Genomic DNA, 27,957 nt, shown 5'->3' with positions numbered 1-27,957 from the left:
CCCAGGGGCCAAAATGAATAGTTACAGTTGCAGAACAAACGAAGACCCAGAAAACTACTAGTGGGCTTGAAGATAAGTAAGAGTGCTAATCTCACTCTCCAACTTCAGACTTTTTTTCTTTTTCTTTTTTTTTTAAAGATTTTATTTATTTAGTTGACAGAGAGAGAGACAGCCAGCAGGAGACGGAACACAAGCAGAGGGAGTGGGAGAGGAAGAAGCAGGCTCATAGCCGAAGAGCCTGATGTGGGGCTCGATCCCATAACGCCGGGATCACGCCCTGAGCCGAAGGAAGACGCTTAACCGCTGTGCCACCCAGGCGCCCCAGACTTTTTTTGTATACACATATACACATGTAAGTATCTAATGTTTACTCCACAAAAGTGAGATATTATACTTGCTTTCTTATAACCTGATTTTTTCATTTAAAAAAATAAGTATATTTGTATGTTAATAAATACAGCTCAACATTATCATTTTGAACAACTACATATCACACTTTATGGATATAACAAATTTAAGGAATTAATCTTCTCCTTAACACTTATGTAACTTCCAGTTTGTCATTATAAACAATTTTGTGTTACACATTTTTACACCTACATGATAGAGTAAATTCTCAGGGAAGTACTAAGCAGTAGGGCAAGAGCCATATGTACTTCTTAAATTAAGAGAAACTAAATAATAAATGTGAGCTTGAAGTCAATAAAAGTGCAGGGGGAAAAAAATCAGACACTAAAGACTGCAAACAATAATTTATATTAAAGCATTTCTAACTTTCTATATATTTTAGCCTGGGCCTCTCTATTGAGAGCCATGGGAAAGTATACAAATCGACCAAGAACAGCATGCTGCTATCAGATAATATTAATAAGTAGGCTACTAAAATACATATCATTGATAAAGTCATCATTAAAGAAAAGTACCAAAGATAAAATGACAAAGCCTAGTTATGATAAAGACAAAACACAGGACACAAAATCACTTAGCTTTTATCCTATGACTCAGGTTCTGGGTTTTATATTTTTTATAATGGAGAGCTATCAGTATGGAAATTCAATCATTCAACAATATTTATCAATGTCTATTATATGCTAGGCACTGTTATAAAAAGCTGGAGATTCAACAGTGAACAAAACAAACCAAGTTATTGCCCCCATGAAGCTTACATTCTTGTTGGGTAGATAATAAGTAAATAAGAGTATGTACAAAATATAAATGTCAGAGTGAAAAGTACTATGTATAAAGTAAAACAGGGAGATATGATACAGAGTGGTGGAAGATTCTACTTTAGTGTGGTCAGGAAAGTCATTTTCTTTTTTTTTTTTTAATACAGATTTTATTTATTTATTTGACAGAGAGAGACAGCCAGCAAGAGAGGAAACACAAGCAGGGGGAGTGGGAGAGGAAGAAGCAGGCTCCCAGCGGAGGAGCCTGATGTGGGGCTCGATCCCAGGACTCCGGGATCACGCCCTGAGCCGAAGGCAGACGCTTAACGACTGAGCCCCCCAGGTGCCCCAGGAGAGTCATTTTCAAAGAAGAGCCATTTTGAGCAGAGTGAAAGAAACACAGAGGAAAAACATTCGGGCAAAGACCATCAATTACACACAAAGACCTTGAGACAGGAGCATGCATAACATATCTGAGGAACTACACAGAAAGGAGTTAGGGGAAAGTGTTAGAAATGAGGTCAGAGAAGAAAGAAGGATCTATATTAGAGACACAACAGTTAAAACGTTAGGAATAATTGGTTAGGGGGCTGGGAGGCTGGGGGGCTGATGGCTGGGACTACATTTGACAATTCCAAAGGGGGCAATAATGTACTAATTATAGTAACAATAGCTCCCATTTTCTGATTGCTTAGTATAAACCAGGCACTAATCTCATGTCACCCTCAAATCTATGTGAGATAAATATGCCTTTCACAGATAAGGAACCTGAAACTCATGACAGAAGAGATGAGATATACAATTCACTTGACTTAAAAATTCAAAGTAGTCATTGCTGGAGAAACTGGCTGAGATGCTTATAAAAGGTGATAGAAGGTTTAGTGTTAATTCTCCTTCACTTCTCTATTAGCCCTCAGTTGCAGTCCCTACTCTGAGAGCCAAAAAAGAACTGTCTGCATTTCCTTTTTCCAAAGATAGGGCTACAACCTTAAAAACGTTCACACCTTACAGTTTCTATCTTACAGGGCATCACAATCCAGTGATTATGACTATGGAGAAGTAATATGGCACTAATAAGCAATGGTCCTCAACTCTAGGAGCACTGCATTATTCCAGATACCACCCTGGACATACTGAATAAGGAGGTGGTACCTATGCCGGGATCACGCCCTGAGCCGAAGGCAGATGCTTAACGACTGCGCCATGCAGGCGCACCCTAGGGATCTATATTTATTAAAAGCTCCAAGTGGTTCTGCTGCATAGCCAAAAGAATAAAAGACAGAATAAAAAACATGAGCTTTGGAGCCAGACAGACCAGGACTTACATCATGACTCTGTAACTTATTAACTGTATCATTTTGGGTTAGTGACTAATTTCTCAAAGCCCTAGTCTTCATCTGAAAAACAGGCATAATGCCATTTACCCTGCATGATCGATTTGGACGCTAGTGAGAATATTAGCAAATGAATTATGATAGAAGCCTAGAAAATAATAGGTGTTCAATATATACTGAAGTTGTCAAAGTTAAGTATTAATCCTTAGAATGAAAAAAGAATCCAAAATTCATGTTGAAAAAACAAAAACATTTAAATGTAAAACTACTGGCTCTAACCAATGTATTGAGCTTCCTGATTACCTAGTTTGCTCACACTCAAGAGGAGTCCTGATGAATGCTGACTTATAGTAATGTTTCGGGAAGTTATGAAACTCTAATTGGTAAGTGCTCATAAAAATATTAATCATCCTGGAGCATGACCATTACATACAAAACAATGATGTAACATTTTTATGTTACTTTGTTCTGCATATATGAACAAATATAACATGCTTGTAAATTGCTCAAATATGAGCTAGTGGAACCATCTCTGCCCTCTAAGCAATACAGGTACATGCCTAAAGAGACTATTAAAATGATGTTCTCATATGGCTTCTAAGACCTGGCCTGTGAACTTCAGCTCCTTCATATTTGGAGATCCATTTATATAATTTTAAAAGAACAACACAAATTTCCACTGCTAGCCATGACATAGAAACCAGCATTGGACTTACCCTCTCACACAACAAACTTCTTTTAATATAGACAAAACTATATAAGACAACTGTTTTCAGGCACTGGACAACCAGCAGCACAAGACTTACTCTTGAAAGAAGGGGTATACATGACATGGGCAATCTCAGTGAGCAGAGGAGGCAGAGATCATCAGAGTTTGGACTGCTCAGGTGGTTGGAATTTGTAAGACAGAATACTACAGAGAAAGAAGCTGTGTGGGGTGAAATGGAGGAGAGAGATTGGCATGGATATTCCTCTTGGGTCTCTGGATGAGGCCTTAGCTATATATCCACAGGGTAAGACTCTAGGGGGGCTAACCGAAAGCACTTGCTCTTGCAGGGCTGAGAGCTGAACAAAAACAGGTCATATAGCACATGAAAACAATGCACCTTTGGCCCAGCCACAATAGAGAATCTTCACTGAGCATCCTGGGCATTCAGATGAGATGCTACAAGTCCTACTTTAAAAGTAGGGAATCACACCCTACAGTTAAGGATCATGCCTTCAGATGAAGAACAAAATCAAAACTGAGCCATCCTGACAAAGCATAACATCAAGTCTGACAGAACCAGGAGCATTCACCAATAATTTAACTGTCTGCCAGAATAAAATTCAGCACCCTTCAAAAGACCACAAAACCCATACTTCTATTCTATAGCATTCATACAGCACACAGTAAAATTACTAGACATAAAAAGAAGCAGGAAATATGACCCATAATCAAGGAAAAAAGCAATCAACAGAAACAGACCCAAAGATGACTCACTTGCTGAAACTACAGACAAGGACCTGTAAAAACAATTGTTTTACACACACACACACACACACACACACACACACACACACACAGAGATTTAAAGGAAAAGATGGAGACACCAAGTAGAGAAATGGAAACTAAAAAAAGAACCAAACAGAAATTCTAGAACTCAAAACACATCTGAAATGAAAAATAACACTGGATGGGCTTTGAACAGCAGACTAAACACCATAGAAAAAGGGGTCAATGAACTTGAAGACAGATCAAAGACATTAAACAAACTGACAGAGAAAAAATATTGCAAAAAAACTGAATAGAACTTCAGTGACCTCTGGGATAATACAAAGCAGTCTGAAATGCATGTATCTTGAGTTCCAGAAAGAGAAAAAAGAGAATAGAGAAAAGATATTTTGAATATCTGAATTTGAATGAAGGCTGAAAATTCCCCAAATTTGGTGAAGAACATCAACTCACATATTGAAGGACCTCAGGGAATCTCAAGCACGACAAATACAAAGAAAACCAGGAGACCATTTCAAGGTATATCTTAGTAAAACTCATGAAAATCAAAGCTATAGAGAAAATCTTAAAAGCAGTTACAAAAAAAAAAAAAAAAAGAATACTACCAGTACCTGGCTGGCTCAGTTAGAAGACCACAAAATGCTTGATCTCAGGGTGTGAGTTCAAGCTCCACAATGGGCATAGAGCTTAATTAAAAAAAAAACAAAACACACACTAATACAAGGGCACAACAAAAAGAATGACAGCTAGCTTAGAATCAATGGAGTCTATAAGACAGTGGAATTGCATTTTAAAGTGATAAAAAAATCAATCTGAATTTCTTTTTTTTAAAAGATTTTATTTATTTATTTGTCAGAGAGAGAGAGAGAGAAGCAAGGGGAGGTGCAGGCAGAAGGAGAAGCAGGCTCCCTGCTGAGATGTGGGACTTGATCCCAGGACTCTGGGATCATGACCTGAGCCGTTAACCAAATGAGCCACCCAGTTGTCCCTTGAATTTCTATAGTCGGTAAAAATATACCTCAAAAATGAATATGAAATAAAAATGTTTTCGGATAAACAAAAGTTGAAAAAAATGTGTTGTTAGAAGAACTGCATTTCAAGAAATGTTAAAGGAAGTTAAAGGAAGTTCCCCTGGCTGAAGGGAAAATAATAATCAACATAGAATCAGAGTCCAGGGGTGCCTCAGATTCTTTCCTTCTCCTTCTACCCCTCCCCCTGTTCTTTCTCTCTCTCTCTCTAAAATAAATAAGTAAATAAATCTTCAAAAAAAGATTCTCTCTCTCCCTTTCCCTCTGCCCCCCAACTCACACTCTCTCTAAAAAAAAAAAGAAGAAGAAGAAGAAGGAGGAGGAGGAGGAGGAGGAGGAGGAGAAGAAGAGGAGGAGAAACTAGAATCTGCAGGAAGGAATGAAGAGAATTGGAAAAGGTAAATATATGGTAAATGCAAGAGACCATAATATTTTTTTTCTCTTATTTTCTTAAAAGGATTTTAAAAGTAAAATAATACTAAAAATATTAGGACTTATACAGAAGTAACATACACAATAAAGGATGAGGCAAGGCTCATGGCATCACATCTTTGTAAAGCTCTACATTTCACATGAAGGACTACGATATTATTTCTAAGTAGACCATGATACAGAAAGGATGCATATAGTAATCCCTGGAACAACCACTAAAACACAGTACTTGAGAAGTATAGTTTTTAAAAAGGGAGAGAAATAGGCACCAATTAAACCCTCAAACCCACTGGGTGCTAACTATCCTATTCTCCCTAGGTATTTTCTAATTCAAGACCCTATTTTGATTCTTTTTTTCTTAACTGTGGCAAATAAAAATTGTGGCCCCATAAATTATGACAATGAAAGAAATTATAAACCAATGTACCATTAGAAGCTTATGTAACTTTAGTAGCAATTTTCAGTAATACAATTTGATATTATGTTAATTTAAGTATTTTTTCCTACCCTCAAAAACCATGCCCAATTTTACATAATTTGTTTCTTTGAAAACTTTTTCTAAAAGGGTCAGTTAGTGAATATTTTAGGCTTGGAGGCCTTGCTCAACTCTGCTGTTCTGGCACAAAAGCAGTCACAGACAAAACATAAATAAATGAGCGAGTTAAGGTTTCAATAAACTGGTTTATTAAAACAGGCAACAAAGCTATAGTTTCCAATTACTGTCTTACAGGATGCCTAAGAGAAAAATTTAGTTAAGTACATCTACGCTGATTTAATTTGATAAAACTTTTAATGTATTTTTATAAATTTGGCTATTTCCTCTAAAAGCTCTAATCATTAGAGAATCTTAACCAAAATAATAATAACTACATTGCTTCTTTTTTTGTTTCTTTATTTTTATTTACTTATTTATTTTTAGAGAGGGAAGGGGGAGGGGCAGAGGGAGAGAGAATCTCAAGCAGGCTCCATGCTCAGTGCAGAGCCTGATGTGGGACTGGATCTCAAGACCCTGAGATCATGACCTGAGCCAAAATCAAGAGTTGGACACCTAACCAACTGAGTCACCCAGGCTCCGCTACATTGCTTCTTTAAACATTATCTTTTCTTGGGCGCCTGGGTGGCTCAGTCAGTTGGGCATCTACCTTCAGCTCAGGTCATGGTCCCAGGGTCCTGGGATTGAGCTCCACTCAGGCTCTTCACTTGGCAGGGAGCCTGTTTCTCCCTCTCCTTCTCCCTGCCACTCCCTCTGCTTGTGCTCTCTCTCTGTGTTAAATGAATAAATTAAATCTTCAAAAAATAAAATCACCTTTTCTTTTTTTCTCCTCTCAAACATCACTATAATTACCTCTCTTTAATTTTTAAAAAATTATTTATTTTTAATAATTTATGAAATTACCTTATGAAATTTTGAAACCAAAATCCAAAAAGTTCAAAAGATTGTATGATGAAAATAAGTCACCTTATCTCTGTCCTCAGTCTTCTTTCCCAAGGGTAATCACTATTACCATCTAGAGTAGCACTGTTCAACAGAATTTTCTGCAATGATGAAAATGTTCTATACTTGCGCTGTCCAGTGTAGTAGCCACTAGCCACAGGCAACCATTAAGCACTTGAAGTGTCTCTAGTTTGACTAAGGAACTGATTTTTTAGTTCTATTTAAGTTTAACGAAATTAAATAAATACATGTGACCAGTGGCTACTGTATTAGATAGCGTAGATCTAGAAAATTCCTCCAAGAGAAGTGGCTTTCAACCTTAGTTACATAATACAATCACTTAAGGTACACTTACACATTCAGCGCACAAGCTGCATCTCAGACCAAACATATCAAAATCTCTGAAGTGGGACCCAGGCATAATTTTATTTTAACTCCCCAGTGGTTCCAATATACAGCCAAGGTCAAAAGCCTCTATTCCAGGAAATTAATTATCTTATAAATAGAGTAGCTCTATCTAATATGCATTTATAAACCAAAAGAAGTAACTTTTTCTTTCTAAGTTATTAATTAGAAAAGAACTTCCAATTGTTCAGGTACATAAAAATCTTTGTATCAGGATTTTCCCCAAAGTAATTCATTAGAGGCAATTTTTACTATGAGATTAACTGGATCTTAAAACTAGAAAAAAGTTTCCAAGTAAGAAATAAGATTTTTCTCTCTGTTGATATGCATGACATGGAGAAGATATTTGTTTTACATACTCCTAAAGAACTCTTAAAGATCAATAAGGAAAATACCAGCAACAGAAAATTGGGCAAAAATGATTACAAAAAAAAAAAAATCATAGAAGGTGGCAACCAAAATGGCTAATATACAAAGGGATGCATAATCCCACTAGTACCACAGCACATTCAAGTTGAAATAAGATAGCATTTCCTAACTGTCAAATTGGCAAAAAATTAAAGTACAGCAAACTCAAATGTTAGTGAAGATGTGGATAAACAGCAATGGTCATATAATACCAGCAGGAATGTAAACTGATACTACTGAAGTTGAAGACATTCTGTGATGCAGGAATAAGTTTATACCCTCGTACACAGTTTTGCAACCATTGTGCTGAGAATTGTTTATGGGTTACCAGTGTGCTGAGCTATTGATCCCCTCAACTCTCAGTGACTGAGGAGGGCCTGGGACAGGTAGATCCCTAGTTTTCTAGGCAGTAGCCGGCTCACCTTTGTAACTCAATGTACTACTCAAATATTAATATCTAGAAACTCTCATGTGCATAAGAAGACATAAACAAGAACATCCACTGTGGTATTGTTTGAAGTAACAAAAAACTAAAGGCAGTCTTAATGTTTATTATATGTGAATAATAAATCATGGTATATTTATACAATTATATAATTATAACTGTTAAAAAGCCACAGGTATGACATGGGTAAGTTGCAAAAGCGTAAAACTGAGGGGGAAAAAAACAAGCTATAGAATAATATACACAATAAGACACCATTTATTTAAAGTTTAAGGCAGCAAACAAAACAATACTTTATAGATTTATAGATGCTTACAAATGCAGTAAAAGTCTAAAAACATGTACAGAAACTGATATACACCAATCTCAGCATAGTAGTTACCTCTGGGGAAGAAGAGACAGGAATAGGATCTGGAGGGTACACAAGGAGGCTTCAACTTATCAGTAATGTTTTATTTCTTTAATAATAACATCAATAACAGAAATATCTGAAACAAATGTGGCAAAATGTTATGTTATTCTTGTGGTTTTCTTTTGGAGGGATGTAGGTACTTGGCTATTCGTTATATTATTCTCTGTTTTTCTGTTATGTTTGGAGTGTTTTTTTAATCTAAAAAATGTTTAAAAACTAGTGATATAAATATGTAACTGTCTAACATAACAGGTGCCTAAAACAGCACAAAGGTAAATATTCAGGTAAGGGTTTAGTAATGGGTTAAACTATAAGACTCCTATAAAATCTTGGTGAGTAACTCAAATCAACATTAGAAACAAACAAAACCCGCTGAGGTTTAGCTCTAAGGTTCAGGGAGCTCAGAAGCTGAAGCGTCATGTTAGTCATAGGCACATGCTATATACCCCTTGACTGTTTCAGAGCTACGTTTTAAGACAGTTCGGCCCTGCTCTGTTATAGCTTCTAGTATAGCCTTGGCTATCATAAATAAAACAGTCATTAACACATAAAAATCTATTTTAAAATGACAAGGATGTGTTCTTTTCTCTACTTCTTCTGTGGGGTTACTACCCCTACAGCCATTAGGGACTCCACATATACACCAGAACTTGCACAGGCATTAAGAATTTTGGCATAGACTGCTTCAGAGAGAAGAAGACAACACTGAGTAAAAGGAATGACAAGAAGATAACAAATATCTTTCTAATGATATGCAATAATAATAACAATAGTAACTAAGATTTATATAGCAGTGGCTATGAGCCAGGCCTTGTCCTACGTGCTTTACATTCAAATCTCACATTCATGCTATGAGGTTGGAACGGTAGTTACCCTATTTCACAGATAAGGATAAGAGCAAATAATGGTCATGACACACCTATTAAGAGATAGGAGCCAAGGATTTGAACCCTGGCACTTCGGTTCCAGATATCACTGCCCCACCACTAAGGATATTCTGGTAATTCAGGCATACACATTTAGTGGGACCCTGTGATGTGTAAGGCATCATGCTAGGAGCTCAAAGTACAGAAATATGACATGGCTTTCCTTTCTGTTTGCATCTGACTGACTACACAGCTCAAAGTTTCTTTTCATCAGTTACTATATCAAAATAATCTTTATACTCAAGATACATATCTAAATAATTAAGGGTAACTGTTATGAACAATGATTTTCAAAGCAAAGCACCAACAGTTTAATGAGGCTCAAAAATTAATCCAGAGGACTTCTGGTTTCTGGTTCCACATGTAAGGAGCTTAGGAATTGCCACACTATCCTAACAAGTAAAAAGCTAAACAGGCTGAAAAATCAACAACTCTTCTTAGATAATAGAGAAGAGGACACAGGGCAGACCACTATTCCTAAGAATGGAAAGATAGAAAGGTGAATACAGGAAGTCACAGCTTACAAAACAGACTCACGAGCAGAAATTGCCACAGGGACCAGTGCCAGGGTAGGAAAACCTGAACTGTAATTGATGTTCAGTGTGGACGACTCACTGGGGGCTCAGTGTGGATAACTCAAAGAGTTAAAAATTCCAGGGGGACCCAGTCATAGGGAGACTCCCCACAATATTGTGAGATTTACCTCCAGGAGCTCAACTACATTCCCATAGTAAAGAGTGGGGGGAATAATCCCCTCAGGCAGGAGGAAGGGAAAAGGAACCATTTTGAAATACACCAAAGCACTTTGTTCTTCTTAACAAGGCCTGCCCTCAGGAGAAACTAGGTAAACAGAGCCTAATTTGCTAGGGTATTATCAGAGCCTAAGTGACCCGAATTAGAAAAATACCCAACTTCAGCCCACTCTAGCCATCCTGTCCCACCTAAGGGGAAGGAAAAAAACTGAGAAAAACTTGTGAAGTTCACAGAGCAGAAACACAGACTCGCTCTGAAAGAACAGAAATCACAGCACTAAAGAACACTTCACAGTCTTCGCTACCTCACACCTCACTACCATGTTACTAAAGGCCTACTTACAGCAGTAACTATCACCTCATACATCACGTCTTACTATCAAGAAAAAATTACAAGTCCTATCAAAAGGCAAAAAAGCACAATTTGAAGAGACAGAGCTAGCATCAGAGAAGGAATTACATGAGACCAGGAATTTAAAACAACTATGGTTAATGTGCTAAAGACTCTAATGGATAAAATACACAGCATGCAAGAACAAATAGGCAATGTAAGCAGAGAGATGGAAATCCTAGAAAGAACCAAAAAGAAATGCTAGAGGTAAGAAAACACTGTAACAGCAAGGAACAGTGCTCATTAGTACACTGGACACAGCTGAGGAAAGAAGCTCTGAGCTAAAGGATCACCAGAATCCTCAAAAACTGAAAAACAGAGAATAATGGGGAAAAAAATAACAATACCTAAGACAACTACAAAAAGTATAACATATGCATAATGGGAATACTAGAAGGAGAACAGAGAAAAGAACAGAAGAGAAATACTTGAAACAATAATGACGGAGAATTTCCCCAAATTAATGTCAGACACTAAACTGCAGGTCCAGGAAGCTCAGAGAACACCAAGCATAGTAAGTGCCCCCAAAAACAACATCAGAGCATATCGTTTTCAAATTATAGAAAATCAAATATAAAGAAAAATTAATCCAGAAGAAGGCCTCTAATAGGCCACAACAGTGTAGACAGCATCTACATATACAGATATTTTTGGCATTAATGCTAAATTTACACAAAACGTATACATTTTTTTGTGTGTTCTTCCCAGTTCTAAGCTATAGTGCTGCAACCATTATATGAACCAATATGGCAAATTCATACTGTAGAAATCAGACATGAATTTGTTGGCATCTCATCAAAAGGATCATTATTCATCCCTATTTATTCCAATGAAATGGTTGTGTGCTTTTTTTTTATCAAGCAGAAGCAGGAAGATAGGATTTTTGCCCTACTAAAGTGGTTCATGTATGAAAGACATCTGAAAACCACTGTCTGATAAGCACAATACACCTAAAAATGGTCAAGATAAGATCTTTAAGACCTCTTGCATTTCCATTTCATTTAACTCTAACTCTGGAATTCCTTGGTGGCCAGGTGATAAATTATGATAGTGGACGAATGAGAAAATAAATTGAGACATTATGCATTTAGAGTAGCAATGATAAAATTTTAACTTGAAAACTATGCACAAAAAAAAAACTATGCACAAAAGAGGTTAAAAATTATGAATTTCAATGCAAATATATTTATATATATATATATGACATCAAAAATAAATGCATGCAAGCATGTAAACAACCCTATTCATATATCTGAATAGGGTGCTTCTAAATACTAAAAACCTGCAGTTTATCCTTGGCAAAACTTTAGGTGAAACTTAAAAAACAAACAAGGGCTATGTAAAAGAGATTAATCAAGGTAAAGCTCAGTAAGTCTACGACTGGAGTAAGTGCTGCAAAATTCAGAATAATACATGGTCCTTGCTCTCAACATTAAATTAGAGTTAGTGATTTTAAGACTTTAGCATAGATCAGATTCACCTGGAAAGCTTATTAAAACACAGATTACTGGGGTCCATCCCAAGAACTTCTCACTTAGTAACTCTGAAATGGAACCTAAGAATTTGCATTTACAACAAGTTCCTAGGTTATGCTGATACTGTTGGTCCAAGGACCACACTTTAAGAATCACTGGATAACTTCACCGCTTCACAAACAAATCATGCTCATTCTAACTCTGTATTTTTAAATTCCTATTATTGCTCTTGTCCTTACCTTTATTTTAGGGGCATATACTGTGAATTGGAAATCCAAAAGAATAGACACAAAACAATCTGAGAAGATAACAAAACTATATATACAAATGAAAGGACTAACATTCATTCATTTGGACCTAGGACACTCAGCAATTTCAGCCACATACAATGAGTTATAACCACAGAAGTGATCCCTAAGATTGAAAAGGAATAAAAATAGCCAAGAAGAATCAAAGACATGCTGTTACTTCCATTTTTTCACCACAATAAATTGGGAGTCAGCAGGGAGGGGTACTTAAGACAACCAAGAAACATAGAAATGGCAAGAAAAACAAAGAGACATGGGGAAAAAAAAAACCCACTGAACAGGACTAGAATGCCAGCAGTGACTTCAAGTGGAAATGGTAAGAAGCAGACACATTAGTGAAGAAAGAAACAGACACTGAAGAGCAATGGCCATTCAAGAAGAAAAAGAAAAATAGGGAATAAACTATTTAAAGTGTGGGGTAATTAACTGAAAGGACAAGCCAAGTCTTAAAAACCTATATAAGGGTATTACCATGCCGTATTAAAGCACACCAACAACACAGCAATCTGGGACCATTTCGTCTCAAAGATCTGAGCCATATATACTTTAAGTAAACACAAATGACTCTAACATAGTGTAACTGTCATGAGCAGTAACTCTGAGTCAAGAAAATGTTCAAATATAGTTGACTCTTACCAACACAGAAACAAGTACTTTAACAAAATTTTAGCAAATTTTTTCAAAACAACTGTATCCTAAACAAGTCCTGGCAATTAATGGGTAGTTAATAAACAGCAAATATAAATCTTCCAGAGATCTATGACTTTTCTCAAGTGACTACGACATTTACTCAAAAAGAGAGTAGGGTAAATACTCAGATAATTTTTACTTACCAGTAGGAAGATCTTCAACTTTTGCAAGGTCATTCTCTTCTATTTTGATTTGTTCTGCCCAAGTAACAAATGATAAAATTCTTTTCTTAAAAAAGATTTACTTATTTTAGAGAGACAGAGAGAGAGAGAAGCCAGGAGAAGGGGCAGGGGAAGAGGGAGAGAATCTCAAGCAGACTCCATGCTGAGGGCAGAGCTCAAAAGGGGGCTTTGATCCCATGACCCTGAGATCATGACCTGAGCCAAAAACCAGAGTTGGCTACTTAATCAACTGAGCCACTGAGGCACCCCAATAATTCTTTTTTTTCCCTTACATAAATTGAAAGTGTTTTGAAGGAATGTAGGAATCAGTTACTAAAGCAATAGGCTACATTGCCTACATATCTCTGTATCTTGCTTTGGACATAGTTGTAACTCTAAAACAATTTACTCTTTTTTCTTCTCTATCAAAGGATCCAAATTTGAAACAACACTGCCACCTAACTGAACTAAAATCAAGCAATATTCTTTATGACTGAAAATGTTCACTTCAAAGTGAGTAGAGAAAGTCAATATCCTATTAACACAAAACAAAATAGCAATACCTTTCCCACGTGGAATATGATTGCTTGAGGGTTCTTCGTTCTTATCTGCAGCATTCTCAGCTACTTTGGGAATGTTTTTAGGTACTGCATGATTGTTTATACCCAATTCATTTTCATCTTTTGATTCAAACTTGTGTGACTCTTGCTGTTAAATAAAGATTTGGTAATAGTAAATATTTTTCAGTTCAAAAGATTAAACAAATGACACAACTACCAACTAAATGTTCTGAAACAGTTCACTTTTTAAAACATATATTATGGGTGCAAATTTTTAAAAACATATACTATGGGTGCAAATTCCAAACTCTTGGAGATGTGGTATATAATACTATTTTCTGTTCAGTTTTTAATATCTAATATGAAATAAAAGAATAACACTTTTTAAAGTCTCTAATTATAGTAAATGGTCTAAAATGTTAGGCAGAGGTGATTCTCTTTGGCTATGCTAAGGGAGTGATGCTGCAAGAAGATAGTCTTGCTGAGCACCGTAGGTTGCTACGGAGGCCTACAGTTGGGCATTGTCCTAGGTGCTACGGGCAGGGTGGGTTCTCTGTAGGCCAATGTAATCGAGCAGGATGGTGGACTACAGGAGACTGGCACATGGGTGCCCCCTCAAGTGTAATAGATGGCTAGTGGCATTGCCAGGCTTTTCCAGAAACAGCAAGGGTGGAAAACAGGCAAACTTCTTCCTAGGTGCATTGGCCACCCAAGCATAGGAAGTAATGGCAGAATGATACCCAGGTCAGTATTCCTTCCAACATGCTTCTAATCCAATCATCTCCTTGGAAACTTATCTTCATATACCTTGTTAGGCCTGACTCAATTCTATCGATGGGCCAGTTTTGTCTTTTATATTGGTTGAGTGGCTTCAGTGGAAAATTGAGAGAGGTAAGGAGTTAAATACACATACTTGTGTTGCCACATAGGTCCTTCTACTTAATATTTAATGCATATATAAAAGCTTTCTCAACTCTAAAGCACTATGCAGTGTAATCATTAGTAATGTTATACAAAACAATAGTACTAAAAATCTAAAGGAAATCTAGAAAAATGAGGCAAATTGTAGGAATTTGTCACAAAAAGAAGAAAAGGTGTCTTGACAATCAGGTAGAGGTATTCCAGTGTGCCTGGCAGATAAAATTAACAATAAAAGCATTTGCACTGTCCTTCATAGTTTACAAACTGCTTTCAAATCTATCCTCCAAGAGAATGAACAGTTTTGGGAATAATGAAGTCAAACTGAGGCTTAAAGAAGTTTAGTAGTTTATCCAAGATATCCAAGATACCTCTACCAAGATAGAGAATTGTGAAGGATTCAAACCACATTCATCTTCACTCCCACATTTCCTGGGAGCCAATTCTGAGCTTAAAATTTGATAAGTGAAATGATAACACTGAAATTTTTGAACATGTCAATAGGAAGGCCAAGGGTAAGAAAATCCATGAGGTACCACCTGAACAGCCAGCCTGCATCTCTGTGCATTTCACTATAATGCTTTATCATAAGGCTATTTCTATAGTACTCTTTGTAGATGTGGATAAAACAAGCAATATTAAACAAAACTTTAAGTCAACAAATTACTGTTCAAAAACACTTTTCCATTTAAAATAGTTAACAAAGATGTTGTCCCTTTGAGATGCATTATTAAAGACAGTACCTTTATGTGAATGGACAATAGCAAATATTCTTAATAAAATTAGATGGCTTTCTAAATGCAATGCTGGTGTTTTGGTAAGGGGGCCACCTAAATTTTTTTTTTTAATTTTTTTATTTTTTAAATTTATTTAACAGAGATAGAGACAGTCAGCGAGAGAGGAAACACAAGCAGGGGGAGTGGGAGAGGAAGAAGCAGACTCCCAGAGGAGGAGCCTGATGCGGGGCTTGATTCCAGAATGCCGGGATCACGCCCTGAGCCGAAGGCAGACGTTTAACGATGAGCCACCCAGGCGCCCCTAAATGTTTTTAAATAAAACTTTTTATTCTGAAATAATTTTAGACTTACAGAAAAGTCATTACCCCTCACCCAATTTCCCTTAATGTTAACATCTTACAGCATGGTCCATTTGCAAAACTATGAAACCAGCATTAGTACATTATTAACTGAACTCCAGACTCTATTCAGATTTTACTACTTTTTCCATTATGCCTTTTTCTGTTTCAGGATCCAATCCAGGATCCTATATTTCATTTAAGCTCTCAGGTCTCCCTAGTCTTCTCTGGTCTACAATTTCTCCTCCTTTGTAGCATGACAGCAGTGAACAAATCAGTATGGCTGTGCTCCAATAAAACGGTATTTACAGAAACTAAAATATGAATTTCTTATAATTTTCCAATGTCATAAAATATTGTTTTTTTTTCAACCATTTTTAAATATAATAACCATATTTTGCTTATGGGTAGTATGGAAACAGGCAGCAGGTTGGATTTAGTTTGCTGACCTCTTCATCAGAGTAATTTCTAAGATAGGCATGTGCTTGGTTAAAAAAAAAATCCCTGGGGCGCCTGGGTGGTGCAGTTGTTAAGCGTCTGCCTTCGGCTCAGGGAGTGATCCCGGCGTTATGGGATCCAGGCCCACATCAGGCTCCTCCGCTGGGAGCCTGCTTCTTCCTCTCCCACTCCCCCTGCTTGTGTTCCCTCTCTTTCTGGCTGTCTCTCTCTCTGTCAAATAAATAAATAAAATCTTTAAAAAAAAAATCCCTGAATACAACTTATGCTTGTTTCATATAGCTTCCATTAGATTTGTTCCAATGAAAAAAACAACTCAAATTTCACAGAATCAACTTATTAAGGTAGTAGAATAGGGAATAGGATTAGGCAGCTGGCCTGAAGGGTAAGGGCTGGTGCGCTACCTTAAAAAGGAGAAGTTCTCTAAGCCTCTCCATTCCTCCCCACTTCCCACTTCATTCCGTTTAGGGCAAAGTAAGGGTAAAGATGAACTGGAGAGGTCATTAGTTAATTAATAATATAAAAATAGCCTAGTACACACTTGTCTGGAAAAAAGGAAAAGCTCTCACCTGTGCTTCTTGGGAGAACAGAAGAGAGTAAATTTACCCCCTTTTTTATATATTGGGCTTGTAATAATGCAATTACGACAGCAAACCTCTCTCTCTTCCTTTTGTGTTCTACTATGCTCTAGCTCACTCGGGCCTGTCATCTCCCAGCAGCCTACGCTCACACCTCTTCAAGGTAGACTGCAGATGGGCAGCAGCTATTCCACTTTGTAGATTAAAAAAACCAAACAGAGAAAGAACAACGCCCTTGGTATCATGCTATAAAATAGTGAGTTAGCTAAGAACAAAAATCTGGTTTCCTTAATTTCTAATCCTATAGGTAAGATGTTACCACTTTTTAAATCACAAGACTTTTTACAAACTGTGGTTAGATAAGATTACAAGGTGCAAAAAAATGAATGTCCTAATGACGAGTACTTTTCAAATTCCCTCCATTTCTGGCAGGGCCTTCATAATATATATCAAATGAAAATGGAAAAATTAGTAAAATAATTTGCCACCACCAAAAATATGAATCAAAATAATGGCTAGTGTCTCATTTCTGTGTTTTAAGAAAGGAATTCAGAGTAACAGAGATTGATACTTAAGGAAAATGTGTCTCAAGTTTTTTCTTCTCAAATGCATAAAATAAGAAGTAACTGATTTGTCAGTAAGGTTATCTCCACTTTACAATCTGAGAAATCTATTAATAGCAAAACTTACTTTAAAAATTCAGATAAAAAATATTTAACTCAAAATTAGTTTTAAGAGTTGAGGTTATATTTTTGCAAATGTTTTAACTTAGAAATAAAAACACTCAAGTCATTTTTAGAAACTGGCAAGCTAGAATACTTAAAAATATACAATGTTTTATGACAATAGTACATATTTTAATTTCTAAATTAAAAGATTTATAACAAGAACATATTCTGACTTAAGTATTTTTTAAATTTACCTTTTGTTCCTGCAAAAACTGGTCAGCTAACTTTTTAATATTTTCTTCATGCTGCACTCTTAACTCCTTGATCTGTTGTCCACACTGAAAACTAAATTACAAAGTCATTCTTTTAGGCTATATTGTCTTGGATTGACTTCTGAAAGTTGTCTAGAAGTTGAAAACATACATTTATAAAGATAAAGCATTCAGTTAGCAAGAGAGTGGGCACAGAAGGACATAAAAATAGCTCACAGTCAAAATTCTGAGAATATATGAATCATTAATAGAGGATAGAGAATACTGATAAAGCTAATTAAAATAACAGAAATAAGATGGATGAAAATGATTTTTATAAATGGCATTTATAAAGAAACAATTATCACAGCCAACTTCAAACATAGAAGAGAAAAACATTATAGAAGAGAAAACCATGAGACCAATATATAGTAACAGATGAAAAAACCTAGAATTATGAGAGTTAATAAGGAGTGGCAGCAGATGATTCATCCAAGAGATAGCATTTGCAACACAACAGTAAGAGTCTAAACCATAAGAAGAACAAGAATGGAAGAAACCAATAAATAAGATAGAATGGAGCCATCGAGAAAAAGTGTGAAGGAACACAACAGATAAAGATTGGGAATTTCCACTGGACAAGAGGTCACAGAACACAAATACATCACTCATGCAAAAAGAAACAAATAATTATAATATATACAGAAAAATGTTAATTTTTACCATAAAAATGCAATTAAACTTCCTATATGTATATATGGTAGTACTCTATTCTTAGACTAGCAAAATTAAGTCCAAATTATAAAAGCCAAGGTTGGTAGGGTGTGGGAAAATATTTACATTATAAATTAGTACAACCATTTCAGAAAGCATTCTTTCATATATGTGATAAAAGCAACAAAACCAATTAAACACTCTGTCTCAGGAATACAACATTTGAGAATATACACCAGTGAAATAACATAAGAGGGAGAAATCCTTTCTGCATAAAGATTTTTATAGCTGGTATTCATAATAGTAAGATAAGGAAAACTCCAACAACAGTCCAGCAATTGGGATAGATTAAACAAAGTTTGATACATTAACACGCTGGAATAGTATATGACCTTTGAATACATTAACTCTATAATTCTACAGATATATTGAAAACTACTGAATACTATTAGGTTAAAAGACATATGTGTTAGTAGATGCATATTGATAACCTACAAGAGTAAGAAGTCAGAAATGGACACACGTGGTTTAAAATATGGTTCATCTTTCTAATTTTTGGTATGCAGACCTAAAAAATACCTTTTATTATAAAACTGATTAAAGATATAACAAAGGTTTTTAAAGAATGATTGCTAGAAAGAGGTTCCCTGACCTCCTCACCAACTGAGTGTAGAGGTGTATGCAAGAGGACTGAAATGCAGAGCAGAAGCAGCAGCTGGCACTCAGTCCCTCAGCTATTCTGGGGACACCTCCCAGTGTCGGCTTCGTCTTCTGGATGCCCCTCAAAGAGAACCACAGATTCTCCTGTCAGTCGTTGCACATCTAATGCAATGAGACTCAGGCCTTGCAAGATTTTCTGGCTCACAATGAACTCTTCTATATGGGCAGACTAAGCATATTTTGCAAAGGATATTTTCAAGGTGTTTAACATATCAAAATAAAAGAGTGTGGATTTCAAAGAGGCACAGAAAGACAACAGAAAAGGAATTTAAAAGACCTAAGGAAATGAAAAAAGAAAAGAAAAATGGAAACCAGAAAGTAAGAAATAAATTGTCCAAAGTTGGACAAATATTCCAGATTCATAACTATTTGTTGGACTTAGCATCTCACCTCTCATATTCTAACCTCTTCACAAGGTAAGTAGTGTTCTTCCTATAGTCCTGAAGCTGGTCTTCTTGTCGAAGAAACTCCTGACGAAGTTCAGCAAGTTGCTCTATCCACACAAGGTAAGAATCAAAGGAATAAAGTTTACTCGCTCTAATGCTTCTTATTAAGAAGTTATAGGATTTTTAAAATTTATGTACACTTCTCATTTCTTTACTCAAACTCTCAGGCAGTTAAATTATGTAATTAGTACCACATTTAATTGCCTTTTATAACACAAGCACAGGCAATAAAAAACTTTTTAAAAGATTTATTTATTTATTTGAGGTAGGGGAGAGAGAGTGAGCAGGGGGAGGGGTAGAGGGAGAAGGAGAGAATCTCAGGCAGACTCTGCACTGAGCAGGAGCCCAATGGGGGGCTCCATCTCCTGACCCTGATATCATGACCTGAGCCGAAACCAAGAGTTGGATGCTTAACAGACTGAGCCACCCAGGCATCCCAGCAATAAAATTTATTTTAAAAACAAGATAGCTTTGGGGTGCCTGAGTGACTCAGTCTGTTGGGCTTCCAACTCTTGGTTTCAGCTCAGATCATGACCTCATGGGTTGTGGGATCAAGCCCCACATTGGGTTCGGCATTCAGCGGGAGTCTGCTTGGGATTCTTTCTCTCCCTCTGCCCCTCCCCCAGCTTGCATGCACATGTTTTCTCTCTCTCTCAAAAAAAAAAAAAAGATAGCCTCAGTGGCTTTCACATCAACCAGAAATATTTAAAAAGTATACATTTTTTTATATTATATAGATATATACTAACTGTGGAAACGGTACCAAAAAAGGACATAAGACAAAAACCAAAAAACCCTAACTCTTTAAACCTATCTGCTTTATAAAAGGGGTGTGGGGAATCATATTTTTTAGATGTATTAGCTATGGATACAGAATTCAAGGTTTCTTTTTCATTATGAATCACATTTGACTCCCAAGTTAAATGCCCATCACTTTGGATCTCATTTCTCGTTCTGCTACTAATGCTAGGTCCACATATACTGTAATTATATTTTCAAAGCTCATAATTTCTGGACAGGAGCTCAAAGTTTTAGTTGTAATGAATAACATGAAATTCCAAGCTGAAGAGTAGACTAAAAGTAGGGCCAGGAGTGGGGAAGGGCAGAGGGAAAGGGAAAGAGAATCTTAAGTAGGCTCCAGGCCCAATGCAAAGAAGGAGCCAGTGTCGGGGCTTGATCTCAAGACGATAAGATCGTGACCCAAGCCAAAATCAAGAGTCGGAAGCTTAACCGACTGAGCCACACAGGCGCCCCAGATGCTCTTTTGTTTACATTTAATCCATGATTACCCGCCCCACATTTTCTAGATTGCTTCCTCTTCACGTGACCCTACAAATAAAAGAAATTCAGCCAGAGAAGAGAAATGTCAGTTTCTTAGAGGATTAAAAAAATTAGCTAGCAGCCTTAGCAGTAAGCAAAAGTAGTAGTTAAGAAAGTCTTAATTTTTATAAATGGCAACAGAAGTCTTTTCTGTATAAGTAACATCTCTTAAGACTAAATATATCTAACCATAATGTACCAATATTATAACATCTACTTTTCATGGAAGGCTTCTAAAATTAGTCTTATTACTTTAAAGGCACTCCAAAAATGCTTGGGATATAAGTTTTCAAAAAGCAGAGATAAAATATATTTATAATGTAATTATATACATGTAAAGAACTGGACTAGAATAAAAATATATCAAAGTGCTACCAGTGATTATGTTTAGTGGTGGGATTCTGAGCATATTTTTTTCACTACTTTATAAATTTTATTGTGGAATCATAACTGTGACAATGACAACAAATAAAAACTTTAAAGTCAGATGAACATTTGCTGAAGTATATAAATAAAACACCTAACAATATGCATATTAATAGTTATTGTATAGTATAATAATCAGGTGTGAAAAGTTAATGAATCACATAAAATGTTTGTAGTTAATAATTATGTTTATATATTCAAGCCACATTTTTTTATTTAAAAAAATTTTTTGAGATAGAATATTGTATAAGTTTAAGATGTACAACATGTTGATTAAATTCACTTATGTACTGTGAATGATTACCACTGAAGCATTAGCTAACACCTCCATCATCTCACATAATCACCATTTCTTTTTGTGGTAAGAACATTTAAGATATACTCTCTTAGCAACTGTCAAGTACATAAAACAGTATTGCTAACTATAATCATCACGTTGTTTATTAAATCCCCAAAACTTATTCATCTTATAACTGAGAGATTGTACACTTTGACCAACATCTCCTCATTTTCCCCACTCCACCTCCAACCCCTGGCAACCACCATTCCATTCTGTTTCTGAAGTTTAGTCAAGCAACATTTAAAATTTTTTTACTCTATTAATTCTCTAATATGTAAACATGGTTGATCTCCACAGTTTTTCATCTATTACATCCAACTCAGATAAAAATAGCAAATCTGACACTAAGTATCCCTGAATAACACATTCTGCTTATTACTTGGATCCCTGGCCCCATCTCCTAAGATACAGAGGACTAGAGGTAGCAGAAACTCTGGCCTCAGCTATTCATGTTGATTCTACAGAGACAACGAGATCTCAGCAAGAGACAGCGACAAAAAGCCTTGTAGCTTACAGAGTTAACCAGCTCAGTGAGCCTGTATTCAGGCAGGAAAGGTTCTAGAACTGAAAGTCACCGCAATTTAAAGAAATGAGCACCACCAAGCAGCTACTAGAGAATGTACCTCAACTGGTGGTCTTTAGGCTTCTTTGTCACCCACAGTAAAATAACTGAAGTAGCTAAGTTTATCTTCAGAATGAACCTGAGGCTTAGGATGATTTCAGGATTTGGGATGGCTTCTCCTCCTCCCCACAAAGTTTTTCACTAACAACATTTGAAATTCCTTTATCAGGACGTAAAGTTTTATTTCTAAATGGAGATAAAAGGCTTAAAATACAATTGACAAAGAAAAATAAAACATCAGTATGAGTGAGTTCCAGTCCTTGTAAAATATCAGATTCTTTCCTGTTTGATTACAGGGAAAGGATTATAAAGCAGGGAGCTAATTGGTGCTTTGAGTGAGTCAACACGAAGACCTGAAAAGGGGAAAAGTAAATAGATCAGAGAGCAAAACTAAAGACAAAATTTTCCTATATCATAATTTTACTTTCAACTGATGGCCATGCCATTTTCTTTATTTCCTTTTTTAAATGTCTTTATTCTACCTTCTTTCTTGCAGTATATTTTATTTTACTTTTTAAACAGGCTCCACACCCAACATGGGGCTCAAGCTCATGACCCCAAGATCGAGAGTTGTGTGCTCTACCCAACTGAGCCAGCCAGGCAGCCCGTGTTTTCTTTATTTTAAACCCAAAGATACTCTGCGTCTACTGTGGCTGCTCCAGGTCACCACAGCAGGATTCTCAGAGTAACTTAACATGAGATCAGGTCCACAGCTGATTGTGCAGAATGTTCTACTTCTGACAGTAACACCAGGGTATATTACAGAAAGGCATGGCCATGCTCCTTCAATTTAACTTCAAAGGTTAGGGATGTAGTTAAGAAATGGGTTGCCTAGGAACAACACTTAAAGCAAAAAAAAAAAAAAAAATTTTTACTTCTAGAAAATTTTTATTTCAAATTTCCTTTCAGTAACTATAAGTATAAAAATAAGGTGAGCTATTCAAGATAAATTGGTGTAAACCATAATGTTACTTTGTTATCTCAGGGATTAAAAACCAACTCTCGTTCCTTTCATTTCCAAAAAAATGTTAACTATCGTACGGTTTTTTAAAGAGTCTTAGTGTGTATTAATTCCATTATATCCAGTATTAATTTCAATGAAAACAGTCCAATTTGGATTTTATAGTTGATTTGAAGTTTGTTTCAGTAGAAATAGTTCCTAAAGAGAAAAGTCCATTTAAAAGGATATTCAGGGGGCGCCTGGGTGGCACAGCGGTTAAGCGTCTGCCTTCAGCTCAGGGCGTGATCCCGGCGTTATGGGATCAAGCCCCACATCAGGCTTCTCCGCTATGAGCCTGCTTCTTCCTCTCCCACTCCCCCTGCTTGTGTTCCCTCTCTCGCTGGCTGTCTCTATCTCTGTCAGATAAATAAATAAAATCTTTAAAAAAAAAAAAAAAGGATATTCAATCTTAAAAGTCCAACCTTCAGTAACTACACTAAAACCAAAATTTATTCAGTTATGAGTTCAAATCAAAGCCTTTTTTGCTGCTGAAGATTATCATAAAAAATTTCCAAACATCTCAAGATCTACTTCAATGCACACAACACAATAAAGATTTTTACTCAGTAACTAACATAGGCTGTCATTTTCTTTGGCACAGACCAGCAAAAGCCACTGGATTTCTTATTCAACTGATCTATGATTATTTAATAGAAGTATACTTTGATGACAAGCAGAATCATTCGTAAAAATAGCAAGCAGGAAACAGCACTGACAGAGTGGCATCTTCTGTGTCATCCTAATGTACTCCTGTGAGTCAAAAAGAGAACATGGACACAAAAGCATCAAAAACAGATGTGGCCACTCAGGAAGTAAATTTTTAAGAGAAAGTCAAAGCTATTCTAAATCATAGATAGTAAAAAATTAATAATTTCTATTGTCAAATTACAACACACACACAAAAAATAATGGTTTTACTAGGTGAAGAGCAAAACTTTCAATAAATTACAAAGCCAGCTCAGGCTGGCTTCTTCAAGAGGATAATAAAAATGTATCATCTAATTCTACCTAAAGAAGGTTAAAATGGTTATGGAATAAAGATATATTTATGAAATCACAAAGCATTTATTACCCTCATATAAAAACTTAGAGTCACTGTTGCAAAGTTTTAAAATAATACAGTGTTGTAACTAAAGGGTAGGAGGGAGAAGGGGCGTGGCTCCTCAGACCCCAAATTCCAAAGGCCAGTGATTGTGTAAAGTAATGTAAGGAAAGTATAGAGTTTATTCTCCTTAACTATTATTATTTTTTATAAAAGCTTTAGTCATCTATTACCTCACCTAAGGGGGGGAATATCCAGGTTTCTTTCTGGCTTCTTTCCAAGTTTTCTTTCTGTTCTAGGTTTCTTTCTGTTTCCAGTGTATCTAAAACATTAAGCATGGAGGACCTGTCCAGAGTTTCCCTAGACCTGAATGGATTATTTTAGCAGTTAGACACAGTACAGAGGGATTATCCCTTACCTTTTCCCTAGAAATTTGATAGCTTCTGAAGCTACAGATCAATTTTCTTTGATGCTTCTTTTAACAACATTTCATTGCATGAAATCAGTCTACCACACAAGATTTAAATGCAAATTTTAACTTGCATTTATTATATATAAAGCAACATTACAATTTTTTATTCTATGTTAAGACAAAAGGATAAATGTCTTGCCATGAGAGGAGCTTTGTTCAAAAAATTTTATTTCATTTAGCTGTCTATTTAATTCTTGAGGATTTTAGACATTTAGTGACCTTTATTAATCTTAAATCTGTAATTAAGTTTCTTACCCTTTAAATGATGTATATCTGCCATCTGATATGATATGTTGCTCTGTAGTTTAACCTGAAAAAAAATTAAGTTTCATTTTACTACATATGCAGTTTTGCTCATATTTCCTCTTTTTTTGCTCACATTCACTTTGAGCTTGATAATACATGCAAAAGAAAAATCCTTAACTTATACAAACCTGCCCCTTTCCAAAAAGAATTAGAGATTAATTCCGATTTTGTAATACTCATTTTAAATTTGCAAAAGAATATTCATTTTACTTAATATATACTCTAATAACTTTCAAACATTTAAAAGTTTGAGTTGAATATTGCTTAATGAGATCTTTTTTCAAAATCTTACCAGCAGAGACCTCTTACTAAATATATCTATATTAAGAAAAGAATTAATTGTTTGAATCAGCTAATGGCAAACCAAAAGTAACTGATACTTATTAAGCTCCCATAGGATGACAGATACTACACAGGACCTGTTGTTGTGTTCACTGCCCTTCAAGAGCCAGTATATAAGAACAACAGGAACTTAAAAGTATACCAAAATTGACTCAAATTAAGGCTTAGCACTTAATTTAAATCTTTTTTTAAAAGTAATCTCTACACCCTTATGGGGCTCCAACTCACAATTGTGAGATCAAGAGTCACAAACTCTACTGACTGAGCCAGCCAGGCCCCCCAGGCTTACCACTTCATTTAAAAATTAAAACAAGGTCTCGGAGAGCTAGATTCATCCACAAAGAACTACTGTACCAGTTCTTGCTTAAAAAGGTTTCACCCAATTGTTAAATGCAACTAAAATATTGCTACAAACAGGTTCTATTGTCAACCTCAAGAGTAACTTTACTTTGAAAGCATAGACAGATTAATACTGATCAGAAGCAGCACCATGAGGAGGTATGATAAATACCTCCTCAATCTCTGAAGAGAAAGTTCTAAAATTCTTAGTTTGAAATAATTATAGATTTGTAAGAAATTGCAAAGCTAGCAGAGAAGTCCCATGTACCCTTCACACAATTCCCCACTGGGTACATTCTATATAACTATGGAATAATATCTAAACCAGGAATCTGACATTGGTATAATGTGTAAGTATTCTATGTCACTTTGTCATATGTACAGATTTATGTAACCACCACCAAAACCAAGATACAGAATACTCTATCATCACAAAGATGTCCCTCATACTGTCCTTTATAGTCAAATCTATCCTCCTTCCTCACACTATTTCTAATTCCTCATAACTACTAATTTGTCTTCCAGCTCTGCAACTTCAAGCATGTTATATAAACAGAATCATATAACATGTGACCTTTTAGGATTATTTTACTTAGCATAACACGTAGTTGTTACATATATCAATAGTTCATTCCTTTTTATAGCTGAGTAGCATTCCATGATATGAATGTACTACTGTTTGTTTAAAGCATCCAACTATTGCATAACATTTTTGTGGTTTCTACTCTTTAGCTTTTACAAATACAGGTGCTATGAAAAATCATGTACAGATTTTTACATGAACATTAGTTTTCATTTCTCTGAGATAAATGTCCAGGAATGAGGTTGCTCCTTTTCTAAAGTGGCCATGCAACTTTTATTTACATTTAAAAAAATTATGATGCCAAGGTACTGGATGGGAAAATATAAAACAACTGGAAAACACGAGAGCAGTCTCAAGGAATCAGCAGGCAAGGAAGCACCTAAAGCAGTATAATTACTGTAGAAATTCAGAGATGATTCTTAGCTGATGTGATCAGGGAAAACATCATGGAAGGGATTTTAACTGAATTAGGCATTGAAGGCTAGGTGAAATTGTAAATTGGTAGAAAAGAACATTTTAGATAGAGGGGATGGTTTAAGAAAAGTTATAGAGGCAAGAAAGCATGAGGTACATATGAAGACATGATCAATATACCGTTTGGTTATAGCACATAATACAGGGGAAAAAACAGTGGGAAAGAAGGTTTGAGAAAAAGTCCATAGAGTGCCCTTCAGCCCTAAGAAGAGTCTACTCTTCAAACAGAGAGCCAGTGACTGTCACATTTCAAATGAAAGTTTATCTATAACAAATAACTAATGAAAGCATACCTGTTCTATTTGAAGCAATAGTGGGGATCTTGGGGTCCCTCTTTCTTTTCCCCTAGAGTCCTGGTGGCTTTGAAGAATGAAGTTTAAAATATGATGTTGATACTCAGTCATAAAAGGAATGAAGTACTGGTACATGCTACAGTATGGATGAGCCTTGAAAAACATTATATATACTAAGTAACAGAAGCCAGTCACAAAAGGACATAGGGTTTCTTTTTGTAGTGACGAAAACATTCTGGAATTAGTGGTGATGGCTGCATAGTACTGTGAATATACTAAAAACCAAACTGAACTGAAAAAAAAACTGAACTGTACACTTTAAAAGGTTAAGTTTTATGATTTATGAATTATATCTCAAAATTTTAATGAAAAAAAAAAAGAAATGAAAATGACAAGGGTATTACAGGGACCAGATATGAAATTGGGGATAAAATAATTGACAAACTCCAGGCACTCAAGGAGTTTATTATTTAGAAGAGGCAGTCAAGTAACTAACTAGTCAATTATAATACAGTAAAATAAATGCTATTATTAAGTCCTACAGACATGACAGGAGAACTTAATAGAAGCACTTAAATCCTTAGAGGATGAAATGCCTTAGGGGAGGGGAGGCTTCTGGAGATGATAGCTAAAATACGTCCAGTAGGAAGAGTAGTGTTTGACAGGTGGAAGTAGGCAGAGGGTAAGGAGGAAAGATATTCAAGGCATGTGTCAAAACTTAGAAGTGAAAACTACTACACATTACAAAA

General features: G+C 35.8%; 1 protein-coding gene across 2 annotated transcripts in view; it reads right to left on the bottom strand.

Annotated features, from left to right (window-relative positions):
- Positions 1 to 27,957, bottom strand: part of GOLM2 (golgi membrane protein 2) — a 108,109-nt gene that overhangs the window by 48,698 nt on the left and 31,454 nt on the right. For both annotated transcript variants that reach the window (XM_008702143.2, XM_040620529.1), the window contains exons 2-6: positions 25,127 to 25,181; positions 19,594 to 19,696; positions 17,773 to 17,863; positions 13,827 to 13,971; positions 13,246 to 13,299 (exon numbers count right to left, since the gene is read on the bottom strand). In XM_008702143.2, coding sequence (XP_008700365.2) covers positions 13,246 to 13,299; positions 13,827 to 13,971; positions 17,773 to 17,863; positions 19,594 to 19,696; positions 25,127 to 25,181 — 448 coding nt within the window. The remainder of the gene's footprint in view (positions 1 to 13,245; positions 13,300 to 13,826; positions 13,972 to 17,772; positions 17,864 to 19,593; positions 19,697 to 25,126; positions 25,182 to 27,957) is intronic.

The sequence above is a fragment of the Ursus maritimus genome, unplaced genomic scaffold (genome assembly GCF_017311325.1).
Source record: "Ursus maritimus isolate PB19 unplaced genomic scaffold, ASM1731132v1 scaffold_35, whole genome shotgun sequence".
NCBI lineage: Eukaryota > Metazoa > Chordata > Mammalia > Carnivora > Ursidae > Ursus > Ursus maritimus.
This window is presented reverse-complemented; position numbering and strand designations above follow the sequence as displayed.